Raw genomic sequence first — 13,071 nt, forward strand, 5'->3', positions numbered from 1 at the left:
AGACATGGTAGTGACATGGTCGGAATAGAAAAGAATCCTATTGCCTTTCACTGACAATCCTATTGTCTGTGTTGTTGTTGTTGTTGTTGTTGTCTTGGTTTTTGTCTAAATTTTGAGTTTAATAATCCAATGTTATTAATTAAATAATTAAAATATTAATAACCTGAAGTTAATAATTTTGAGTGTGTGTGGTTCATATTGTTAACCACATGAGCTCTGAAATCACCTGGGAGACAAACATCTGGATATGTCATGAAGAAGTTTCTAAATTGGAATGAGGTGAGATAACCCACGCTATCTTTGAGTGACACCATTCAATGAGCCGGAGTCTCCAACTTAATAAAAGGAGCAAGCAAGGTGATTATCAGCGCCCACCCCTGCTTCCTGACTACACATGCAGCATAATCAGCTGCCTGACACCCCCCCTCCTCCTTCCCTGCCAGAACAGACCGTACCCTCTAACTGTGAGCCAGATTAAGCCTTTATTCCTTATTAGCTTTTGTCAAGTATTTGGTCACAGCAATGAGAAAGGGTGACTGACACAGAACAGAACCCTCTACAACCTCTTCTGGGGCTCCTGGGCTGGATGTACTTCAGAATGCAGAATTCAGACTGGAGAGGCAACAAGGTTCCTATCCCATGGGGCCATACCCCAGAATCATCAAGAGTTCAGTTCTAGGCAAACATCTTCACAGGAAGAAAGAACACAAAGAACCTGAGGTCAGGTCAGGTCAGATTTTGCTGCCAGGTGACTTTGTTTTAAACCCTTGAACAGTCTTTTGGCTTTCAGGGCTTTTTGTATTGAGAAAGGGACTATACAGGTACGGTATATGAAGACAAAACATGGTGCAAGTTCTTTCTGAAGGTTCTTTCAGCCCCAAATGACCCATGATGAGGATTATTTAAGTGGCTCTGGTCTTTCCATGAAGGAGGTTTTGAAAATGAAGTCAGGAAGAAATTTAAATTCAGAGGCACAGTCACCATTAGGGGCGAGCTATATCCCTCTGTTCTGGTAGGCTCCACTCTCTTCCCAAGAGGAAGAGACTGTCCTGATTTCTTTCTGTTGCTGTATTAAAACATATGGACCATAAACCACTTAGGGGAAGAAAGAGTTGACATTTCTAGATTACAGTCCCATCATTGAGGCAAGTCAAGCAGGAACTTGAAGGAAGTCCTGCTTGCTACTTTACACAGTGTAACATCTAACCAAGGAACTTACTTCACAGTCATGGAAGTAGACGCCTCCGAGCCCTTGCTTTCTTTTTCTCCGCCCAGAATCAGACCTAGCAAGAAGCTAATGATCCTAACCTCCAGGGCCTCTCACTAGAAGGCCTTTCCCTCAGGGCCTTGGTAGGGTCCTCGGCGATGTCTTCTGAGATTAGGAAGTGTTTTGCAAACTCACTAAAGCAAGAAAATGAAACTTCATTTGAGTAAGGCAAGTGTCTACCTCAGTTGAAATGACTCCACCACACATCCTCTCTGAGCTGGCTGCTTCAGAGTTCTCGCTAGCCAAGATTTTCCCAAGGCAAGCCTTCTAGTTTTCTTTAACTTCCATCCAAACTGTTCTATCTCTCTACCATTAGTGTTTGCTGGGGGTCCTCAACCCTTCATCTACAGTTCCAAAATCTAAAATAAGATGTGTACAGTTCTTTTTTTTTTTTCTTTTCAACATTCCTTTAGCAGAAAAAAAAAATGATTTGCTCTGGGCTTGTTGTACGGGAAAACTTGACCCCAGCTGATATGAGATGTTGCATCTCCCCCTCTTCATATTTTACTACATAGGTAATTATGTCTCTGATTGAGGGATATTTCCAAGACCTGAAGGAGTTTTTAAGTAATAAATACCAAGAGACGGGATGTACTAACAGTGAGAGAGAACAAAAGATTATCTACTGACTGCTTTAATACGCTCTCCAGAAATAAGAAATGGCCAAGATCTTCCTTTGGAGACCCAGAGGATCCTCACTCCACCATAACAGATAACTTAAGACTAGAATTGTGTTCGGAGACAAAGATTGTTACAAGCTCTTTCTAGTAAAATCAAAATCGTTACAGTTCCTGATCCCCACTCCACAGTTCTCACAAACAACAGCAATTGGGGTGTCTGTTTTAAATGTGGGCTTCAGTTGGGAAACAATGAAGTATCAGAATAGACATTGACTCAGTGGGGTACAAAATGATCTCTGTGTGAAGACTAGAGTAGAGAGGAGGAAACTTGCTTGGCATCAGCTCCTCTGTCCACTCTCCTCCCAGAGACCATTCAGTACTTAGAACACTGAGCATGCAGTAGAGAGCCTGGCTTAGCAGTGTTGGGCACTTGTGGGGAGAACCACTCTCTTCCCAGAGTAAACACACATGGCCTAGAACCCCTCTTAGCAGTAGCCACAGGAATCATGGCCACAGCATTCAACCAGAAGGCCTCCTTCCTCGAGGACACAGGACTATGAAATGAGCTACCTTCTGTTTTTTAAGATTGTTTGTGGGGACAGTAAGTTGGCTCAGGAGGAAAGACTGACAAACTAGGTTCAATCCTGGGGATCAGCACCGCAGGAGAGAACCATGAAGCTACTCCTACAATTACCCTCTGACCAAGTCCCAGCCTTGACACTCCCAGCCTTGACATGCCCCAGCCAAACAACTAAATGCCATAATTTTTTTAAAAAAAGAATCTTTGTCTCCAGGATGAAGATGGTTCTTGTAGCTTAGCAGTAACTGCAATGCCTGACTGGAACTGATATCTGGAGCCTGTTTTAAGTCAGATCATTGCTTTTTAGTTCTGGCTGTGCCTTAGAAACAAACCTGGAGCTTTGTTAAGAAACAAAACAATAAAACAAAACACCAGATGTCCAGAGATCTCCCCAGATCAGTGAACTTAAAGTCCCAAAATACCACAAAAATAATAGTATTGTCTCATACATAATTTAAATTAGAACACCACTATCCCAGGAATTTCAGGTAAGAAGTCTATCCCCAATTAGATTTTCTTAGAAAGCCCAAGGGTATTCTTCCACTGTTTTGTTCACTTTGGGTTGATGTATCTGCCTTGCTACAGGCCCCAGGTGAGCCTCCTTTTCCCACCTGATAACTTAGTGCGGGAGGCTTTTCAGAATGGTACTGTGAGTGCCGGGGAGGAGAGGTGGGAGCCAGGAATCGAAAGACTAAAGGGGTTGCAAGAGATTGGGAGAAACATTCTGGATCTTCAAAACCATTGAAGAGAGTGCATGGCCAAGACTGCCACAGTGAAATCTGCACTCCCAGGACGCCTGCCTTAGCATCTGTGTCACTCTCCTCAGTGACAGAGAACTCAGGACAGGTAGGAGCTCAGTGCAATGTTGTGCTGCAGCTGGGCCACACAACTCCAGTGTGGGGGCGGGGCTCAGAGCCTTGGACAGGCTCTCCCTCACCAGCGCCGCGTAAGACTCTTTGCGATGTTTCACCTGGCTTCTGACCATCATGAGAGCAGATGGGGACAGGGGAATGTTGAAATGAAGAAGAGAATGTGACTTCAGTATTTAGAACAAAAACAGAGATCTCACACATACAAACAACGTAACAATGTTTTATTTCTCTCAGAAAGTTATAAGCAGTTCACTGCCCCTGAATGCATTTGTAAAAAAGAGCACACACCTACTTACACACTCCTGTATCAGAACATTGTATCAAAAATATCACAGGTGTCAACTGAGACAATGAGTTTATAGAGAGCTTATAGATTTGATTTTTCTTAGTCTAATGTTCTGTACACTTGTTTCTGGAATAAACCATCAGTGCAATATAATGTCTTAAATATTTACGATACCTTTGACAGCTGTGATTAACATGAAAAATGTAGTCAGATATTCAAATTCCTAATTAAGCCAGTTTTAAAGACATAGAGTGCTAGTCTACTTGCTAGAAGGCTTATCACTGCCTTCTAGCTCTAGAAAGTTCAATTAGGTTTAAAGCTATCAGTTTTATATGTAATGATTTTCTTAACAGGAACAAAGGTATTAAGCTAGGCACAGTGGCACATGCCTTTGATCCCAGCACTTGGGAGGCAGAGGTAGGCAGATCTCTGTAAGTTCAAGGCCAGTATGTTCTACATTGTGAGACCCTATTGGAAGGAAGGAAGGAAGGAAGGAAGGAAGGAAGGAAGGAAGGAAGGAAGGAAGGAAGGAAGGGAGGGAGGGAGGGAGGGAGGGAGGGAGGGAGGGAGGGAGGGAGGGAGGGAGGGAGGGAGGGAGGGAGGGAGGGAGGGAGGAGGGAGGAGGGAAATAAAGGAGGGAGGGAGGCAGAGAGAGAGAGAGAAAGAGAGAGAAAGAGAGAGAGAGAGAGAGAGAGAGAGAGAGAAAGGAGTTTGGGCATGGTAATGAAAGGAAGGATTGAATTAAAAATCTAACTACTACAAATCAGACAGATTTCTGCACTCTCCCTTAGAGAAACATGAAGCTAAGAAATCTTCCCCTGCAATCTTAAAAGCGTGACTGTCATTGAGTGTGGAAGGAGGACCCGCATCAACAAAGGCAGAGCAAGACAAGAGCATCCACACCTTCTTCATCTCATGCTGACCTCGTGCTTTAACTAAATGCCATGTTCAACACGCTGAACAAGGCTCAAGGTCCACCCGAGGAAATAAAATCCCTCAGAGTAACAGGCAGCCCGCGCCCCTCCACCTAACCTGCCAACAGGAGCCCTGACCTCCCAAGCCCCAGAGAGCTGAGGAAGGACGACCGCTTGCTGAGCTCTTGATGCACACAGGGAACACCTGTTTCCCAACTCTGCACAGACCTTTAGAAGAACTTACATAATAAAGCAAGTAGAGATTTCTCATCCTTCCTAACAGGTATCTAAAAGACATTTACAGGTATGCATTAGAATTAAATATGAATTTGTGGTGCCTGTTGCAGTCTTTTATATTCTAAAATAAATCTCTGGAAATATAAAAAATTGTATTATATATATATTCCTGAACGCTGAGGAGCTTATAGTGCAATTTCTCAGTTTTCATTTCTCAGAAATCTGTAATTGTGCTCATGAGTTCACCCTGAAAGTACACACTCTGACATCCAGTGTGCCTCACTACAGACATGTTCTGAGATTAGACAGGAAGGAGAAAAAAAAGCACCCGTGTAAAACTCATCCTATGAGAAGAAAAACATTTTCATAAAAAGAACACAGACAATGCACCATCTCTCCTGTAGGTGCATTTCTTCAGTCAATTGACTGGTTTACAAAAAGTGTTCTCTTAGTTCAATTATTGCACAAATTACCTTTAAACAAATGTCAGAATGTCCACTATTTGTCTGGCTAAAACCTTTTGAAGAACACTACTTGTTTTAAAATCTTCTTTCTTCAGTAAAGACTAATTAAAAACAAGCCCACCACTCTTTGCTTCACAATTTTAATATTAATGAACAAGTCTCTCCGAGCCGAAATGGTCTTTCTTTGAGGTCTGACCTACACATGTAGCAGTAGAGTCCTAATATATGCAGAATTGCAAAACCAAGACTCAAAATTAAGAGTCAAAAAAAAAAAAAAAAAGCAGAACTGAGGAATTGTTAGAAATGTTCTCTTCAGCTGGACCTCTGAAGCGACTGTTTCTCTCTCAGAAGCCTTGTAAAGTCCATGGTCAAGATGGAACCAGGGGCCTGAGGAGCTTCACTGAAGACTGCCTCATCAGCTTCTGCTGCTGCCTTGCTGACTGTGCAGTCTCAATGGCATCAAAGGCTCTCTGGAAGGCAAAGCAGGGTTATCAACTGCAAAGATGACCTCTGGCTCCCGCAAGGGTAGGGGAAGGCAGAGATGACAGAGTTTCCATGCAGCAAGGACCAGCCTACCGCCCACACATGGTGTGAACAATGTCCGTTCCAGGCTGTCCCATCCACCCGAGCATTAACTCAGAGTTATCAGTAGTAATAGAGAGTGTGTGAGAGATAATGGTGACTCAGTTACCCCAGCTTGTAAAGGTTTTCCAGTTAAAAACCATGAGGGGGTTGTTAAAATGAACTTTTTACCTTGGCTGTGACGGGATCCTTCAGGTAAATTTTCCGAAGATAGCCTAGATTGGCACTGTCTTTTTTATGAAACAGACCCTGCTCCTGTTTTTTTTTAAAGAAATAATGACAAAAAAGAAATTATTCTCTAAAAGAAAAAAAAATTCCATAATCTTTAATTGGATGCTTAAATGTCAACTTATTTTATAAGCACTACACCACTAGAATGCATACGTCCAAGTATGCTAAGAAATAAATCACCTTGCTACAAGGAGAGTGGCTGCATACTAGGGTCAGAATTTATAGACCTATTTGTGTAAAATAAAGGTTTCTGCAGGCAACAATAAATAGCCTATAGGATCACACTATGACAGCACATGGCAGCGGACAGATCAGTGGTGGACCAAAAGGCCCTCCCCTTCATCTGCTGATAGATACAATTCTTACCCAATGTAAAAATACACTGAGCCAATTCTCACTACTGATGTGAAGCTAAGATGCTGCAGCAGTTTGAATGAGATTGGCTCCCATAGGTCAATCTCATTCAAATGTTTGGATATTTGTTACCTCATTGGTGGAACTTTTTGGGAAGGATTTGGGGGTATGGCCTTGTTGGAGGAGGTGTGTAGCTGGGGACAGGCTTTGAGGATTCAAGACTCACACCACACCCAGTCTCTCTTTCTCTCTGCCTCCCACTTGCAGATCACAACACAAGTGTTCAGCTGTTCCAGCCACCATGCCTTTTCTCCAGAATCATGGCTCCAGTCCTCTGAAACTGAAAGCCCATTGAACTGTCTCTTTTACACATTGCCTTCTCATAGTGTTTTCTTATTGCAGCAAGGGAAAAGTAACTGAGAGACAGGTGGTAACCAGGGAACTGTAAAATATGCATGGACATTCCGCCCCACTGCAGGGCACTGCTTCCTGCCAGGGCGCTCTGTGCTGTGATGCTCTAGGTAAGGATCTGCACCAGAACACACCTGGGCAGACTGGCTCAAGAGCCTCTTGTCTACAGATGTCTATAATGAGAGAAGTAAAGGACAATCACTTTAAATCTATTTGAAATCTGTGGGAAATGTTGTTTGGAGAGTTTTAGTAAAGAGGATAATATCATTGATATTTAAGCAAAACAAAAATATTATACACAATGCCATATTTAGAATGCCAATTATATATGTTTTCTTAAGAGAGATAAAAATACATCTAGAGCAGTGTGTGTGTGTGTGTGTGTGTGTGTGTGTGTGTGTGTGTGAGACTAGTGGGGAAGCCTGAGAATCCAGCAAAGATGAGGTGTTAACTTCTGCTAACCCCATACTGTGTACTGGAAAGTCCATCCTTAGAAAAGATACAAGACACACACATGTAAATTGTATTCACATTCTGTGTGCACCAGATTATAAACGAGCTTTAATCGATTTTTAACAGTTTGTGTGTGTGATGTGTTGGCAGGTAGGTGTGAATGTGACAGTGTGTGTGTGGAGGCCAAGACAACTCTGCAGGCTCATTGCCCTCCGCAGGGCTCTGGGGATCAGACTCAGGGGCCATGCTTCAGCAAGTGCTTCAGCTGCTCAGCGTCCCACTGTCCTCAGACAGAGCATTTACTTCCCTGAAGCACTTAGTCTACTGAAAGCAAAGAGAATATCTGTAGAAACATTTAAGGTTATAGCGAAATGGGTGCACATAAGGAAAAAAAAAAAAAAAGCTCCTACTCACTAATGTTTAATTTTACCAAAAGGCAGAAGCAATTCTGGCAGATCAATTGATATTTCACTCTATGTCAGAAAAATAAGAGTTATACAAGATAAGTTGTTTGCTTACAGCTTAGCATGTGCCAGCACAGTGATGGCTCTGCGCCTGCCTCCACACGGTCTGCCTCTGTAACCATGAGGCAGCCTGAAAACACTGACTGGGTCCCTCTGGCTCTGAAGGTCTGATTCTTATCTCCTTACCTTAACTGAAATCTTCAGCAGATTTTCACTGACTTCAGGAGGACACACAAAATCTTCAAACAGACACTGCCAGTCCACAGACATATGGCCTAGGATTTCAACTTCCTTTATAAACAGTACTCGCCTATTTTGGAAAAGCAAACAAACACAGCCACAGATGAGCTCCATCTTTACTCTGTGTGTTGAGTAAATAACAAAACCAGCTCCCCCCCCCCCCCCAATAAGGTGCTGCGGGTCAGAAGCCAAGTGTAGAACTAAGACAGGTGGGAAGTGTTTACCAACTTCCTCGTCCCAGGGCTCAGGGAGGAGCAGGCAGAAAGAATATAGCAGAAGGAGGGTGGAGGATTCTGGGAAATGCTGTCTTCTGGACATGTCTTAGCTACTGCACTTAGGAAACCAAAGCCGCTATGGCTACCATTACAAGATGTGCACAAGATCAAGCTAGCCCAAATCCAAACAGTGTCCAGGCCCTGCTACTGAGGAACTCCTGGCACTGGATAGTTCTTTGGGGAAGAAGAATGGTTCTGTTTGAGTGTGGCTACTGGTAGGTTTCCTGTGCTCCAGTGGATAGCAGATAGTCACGTGTATATTATCAGCAAAATCAGACTTAGAGGATTATTTTAAAAAAGAAAGAGGAGGATGGGGACATAAAGTTAAGGAAGAGGCAGGTTGGGAGAAGAGACAGGGCAGTTGGAAGGGAGAAATGGGGGCATATACAATCATATGCCATTGTATATATGCATGAAACTCTCAAAAACAAACATTTTAAAATGCACAGTCAATAGGATAATAGGCAGGCACTTTACAGATTGGGAAAAAAGATCTTCACTAATCCCACATCTGATAGAGGCTAATATCCAAAATATACAAAGAACTCAAGAAGCTAATCTCCAAAAACCAAACAACCCAATCAAAAAACAAAGTATAGAGCTAAACAGAGAATTCACAACAAAGGAATATCAAATGGCAGAGAAGCACCTAAAGAAATGTTCAAAGTCCTTCGTCATCAGGGAAATGCAAATCAAAACGACCCTGAAATTCTGGAATGGCTAAGATCAAAAACTCAGGTGATAGCACATGTAGATGAGGATGTGGAGAAAAAGGTACACTACTCCATTGCTGATGGGATTGTAAACTGGTACAACCACTCTGGAAATCAACCTGGAAGCGCCTCAGAAAATTGTTAATAGATCTAAAGAGCCAGCTATACCACTCTTGGGCATATACCCAAAAGATTCCCCACCATACCTCAAGGACAAGTGCTCCACTATGTTCATAGCACCCTTATCTGTAATAGCCAGAGTCTAGAAACAACCCAGATCTCCCACAAAGAATGGATACAGAAAGTGTGGTTCATTTACACAATGGAATACTGTTCAGCTATTAAGAACGAGGACATTGCCGGGTGGTGGTAGCACACGCCTGTAATCCCAGCACTCTGGGCGGCAGAGGCAGGCGGATTTCTGAGTTTGAGGCCAGCTTGGTCTACAGAGTGAGTTCCAGGACAGCCAGGGCTATACAGAGAAACCCTGTTTTTAAAAAAAAAAAAAAAAAAGAACAAGGACATCATGAGTTTTTGAAGACAAATGGATGGAATTAGAAAATATCATCCTGAATAATGTAACTCAGACCCAAAAGAAGGACATGCATGGTATGTACTCACTAATAAGTGGATATTAGCCAAAAAAAAAAAAAAGTATAGAACACCTAGGATATAATCTACAGAACTCAAGAAGGTTAACCAGCAGAAGAGTCCAAGTGAGGAAGCTTCAATCCCACTTGGGAGGGAAAAGAAAGCAATCATGTGAGGCTGAGGGAAAGAGGGATCTGGGTGGGAGAGGGCAGGGTGAGGGGAAAAGGAGGACAGGATCAGGTATGGGGTGGAAACAGGAGAGAAGCCCTGAGGGCCAGCAGAATGAATGGAAACATGCAACCCTGGAGGGGGGGCTCTAAAAAGTACCAGAGACCCAGGAAGTGAAAGACTCTCAGGACTCAAAGAGAGGGACCTTAGATGAAATGCCCAACAGTGCAGAGAGGGAACTTGTAGAGTCCACCTCCAGTAGAAAGACAGGGCATCAAGTAGAGGTTGCCGTCCCACAGTCAAAAATTTTGACTCAGAATTGTTCCTATCTGCAGGGACAAAAATGGAGAAGAGACTGAAGGAAAGATGGTTCAGTGGCCAGTCCAGCTTGGGATCCATCTCAAGGGGAGGCTCCAAGGCCTGACACTATTACTGATGGTATATTGTACTTACAGACAGGAGCCTAGCATGGTAGTCCTCTGACAGGCCCATCAAGCAGGATGCAAATACTTACATCCAACCATTGGACTGAAGTCGAGGACCCCTGTGGTTGAATTCAGGGAAAGGCTAGAAGGCTAAAGCTGGGAAGGGTGACCCAGCAATCTGAACTAACCTGGACCCCTGAGAGCTCTCAGACACTGAGACACCAACCAGACAGCATACAAGAGCTGGTCCGAGGCCCCCAACAATTATATAGCAGAGGACTGCTGGGTCTGGCCTCAGTGGGAGGAGTCATGCCTAACCCTTGAGAGACTAGGGGCCTCAGAGAGTAGGCTGGCCTGGGGGAGGGCATCCTCTTGGAGACAGGAGGAAGGAGGAATGGGATGAGGAACTTTAAGAGGGGGGATCAGGAGGGGACAACAGCTCGACTGTAAAAAACTAAAAGTAATAATAAAAAAACTTTAGAAATTCACTCACAGAAAAGTATGCTCTTCATAAAAAAAAAAAAACTATAAATGTTAAATGGAATGCAATATAACTCTCTACCAAACAAAATAGACTTTAGAAATGCCCCTTCTGTCAATCTTGCAGAATTCAGGAATGCTGTTTTTGGTTTTGAACCAGCAAAACAACTGAGAAGGAAATCACATTTGAAACACAAGAGACACAGGATATCCCCTCATCTGGGAGGTAAGAAGCAGAGGCCCCTGTAGAGGAGCTGATTTGCTGGGAATCTTCCTAATTGCTCTTTCCTGTCAGTCACTTACGCCTTCCAGCCAAGATGGATCATACAGGAAATGTCACAAGCCCAAATGCCAGCAAAGACTCAGTTTGGACCTACTAATAAATAACAGATTTGAACATTTTAACGCTAATGTATATCACAGGAGAAATGTCTCGTTTTATTGAATAGCAAGAAAAAAAAAACAGCATAATCCTTAAAGGACACCAAGACTGATTTCCCAGTCATTGAGCCAGATTAATAATTGATGTAACTATACTTGATTTTAAATCTCCACCAAAGACAGCAAAACTAGAAATGTAGATCTGTGAATTCAAACAGCATGTAGGTGCCAGAGGAAAGAATAAAGGCGAGAACTCTGTTTGAGAGGCCCCGGTACCCGGAAGGGAGAAGGACCACACAGACAACGCATGCCACCACGAACTCAGCACACTGGAAACAGGGCAGGCCACTCTGATGACGTGGAGGGTGAGTTCAAGATGACCATGAAAAGAGGGTTTTCTCCTTAGAGAGGCAGAGACTGTTTAGACAACACAGACACTCCAACAGACTAAGTGTGCAAAGCGATGGTGTGGTGCTCAGAACTGACCTCAAGGCCTTGCAAATGCTAGGCAAGCACTCTCTTACTCAGCTATGACCCCACGCATCTTGAGGCAGGTCTCACAACTTTGCCCAGGCTGGCCCTCAATTCAATCTGTACCCTAGTCAGGTCTGGACCTTGCAGACCTCCTGACTTGCTTTCCCGGGCAGCAGGGATAACAGCCTGTGCCATCGACCCCAGCAGAAGGAAAGGCTTGCTGAGGAGTGTGGAGGAGGTCAGTGGCTGGAATACCAAGTGCATGAAAAATCACCTCAATGTCTCTAATGTTAGCACCCTCTTTAAATTAGAACTTTAACTTATGGGTAACCAGACACAATATGAAGGTTCTTTATTTTAGGCATACTTCTGGTGACAAGCAGAGAGTTGGGCCTCAGGGCCCTCAATAGAACATTAAGACCGGCAGTTGCTGCAATGCCTGAAGAGGAAACATTGGGAACCTCACTTTGACAGTGGCTGTAAGGAGAGAGAAGAATGAGCTAGACCTGGGTGTTCAGGAAGGCAGGCCTGAATAAACCTGAATAAACCCCTGGTCCTTGCAGAGCAGGAGCCAGCAGTGCCTTCCTTCTTGTGACACACTTCCAATACCCACACACAGCTCTAGCCAGTCTGTGAGGAGCATCCCCACACCCCTGACCCTAAGCCCAGTGCAGTATCAGATATCAAAGCTTGGTGCCAAAGGAAACTTATTGTTGTGAGCATTTTTAGGCTCTCTCTCCTCCTGAGCACTACAGTAACATGTTCTCCTACCACATGAAGTCTCTATTCTCTCTCCTGCTCCAAGCGTCACAGTTCAAATCTCGTCATCTCCTAGGTGACACACTCTGGTATGGAGTCTCCAAGACCTCCACTCCAGATTTTTCCAAGGCTGATTTTCATTTTGAAGTGTGTATGAGTACGGGCACGTGCACTTCAGTGCAGGCACCCGTAGATGTCAGAGGCATCAGGCCCAGGTGGGCGCTGAGAACTGAACCTGGGCCCTCACAAGAGCTGCAAGTGTTCCTATCTGCCAAGCCATCTCTACAGCCTGCGTTCACATCCCAAGTAACAGACCAATACGGTGACTGAACAGCCCTTCCTTCCAGCTAACGTCCTTAGAAGGGCTCACTTCAGTCTAGCTTCTGTACTCATTCACCTTTTCTCACCCAGCTATATTCAGACCAAGTAGTGAGGGCTGAGGCTGCAGCTCAGAGGGAGAGCGCTTGCTTAGCAACCATGACACCTTGGGTATGGTTTCCAAAACTCAGACAGATGGATACATTAGAGAGAGAGGGAGGGAGGGAAGGAGGGAGGGAGGGCGTAAAGGAAAAGAGAAGGAGCACTGGGAAGAGTGTGCCTACTCTACAGAATCTGCTTTAATCCTACAAAAATACAGTATTTTGAAAATCATTGTTCTACAGTAGTTATCTGGAGATAAGTTTATTTCTAGGATAAATCCCAGGATGTTAGGTTTGATATTTTAGCACAAATCCCTTTTCTCTGGAGAAGGTGTTTGTATTTCCAAAACTCAGCAGGAACTAGGATGGGCATACAGAATGACTCCATCCTGAAAAGGGATCTGTCAATAT

At 43.9% G+C, this 13,071-nt stretch overlaps 1 protein-coding gene across 1 annotated transcript in view; it reads right to left on the bottom strand.

The window, feature by feature from the left end:
• Positions 1-5,137: 5,137 nt before the first annotated feature.
• The window catches only part of Vps13c (vacuolar protein sorting 13 homolog C), a 152,811-nt gene continuing 144,877 nt past the window's right edge, over positions 5,138-13,071 (bottom strand). Inside the window, exons 81-83 of the mRNA XM_052187918.1 lie at positions 7,922-8,045; positions 5,994-6,077; positions 5,138-5,710 (exon numbers count right to left, since the gene is read on the bottom strand). Of these exons, the coding sequence (XP_052043878.1) occupies positions 5,609-5,710; positions 5,994-6,077; positions 7,922-8,045 (310 nt within the window). The 3' untranslated portion in view covers positions 5,138-5,608. The remainder of the gene's footprint in view (positions 5,711-5,993; positions 6,078-7,921; positions 8,046-13,071) is intronic.

This window comes from Apodemus sylvaticus, chromosome 7 (genome assembly GCF_947179515.1).
Source record: "Apodemus sylvaticus chromosome 7, mApoSyl1.1, whole genome shotgun sequence".
NCBI lineage: Eukaryota > Metazoa > Chordata > Mammalia > Rodentia > Muridae > Apodemus > Apodemus sylvaticus.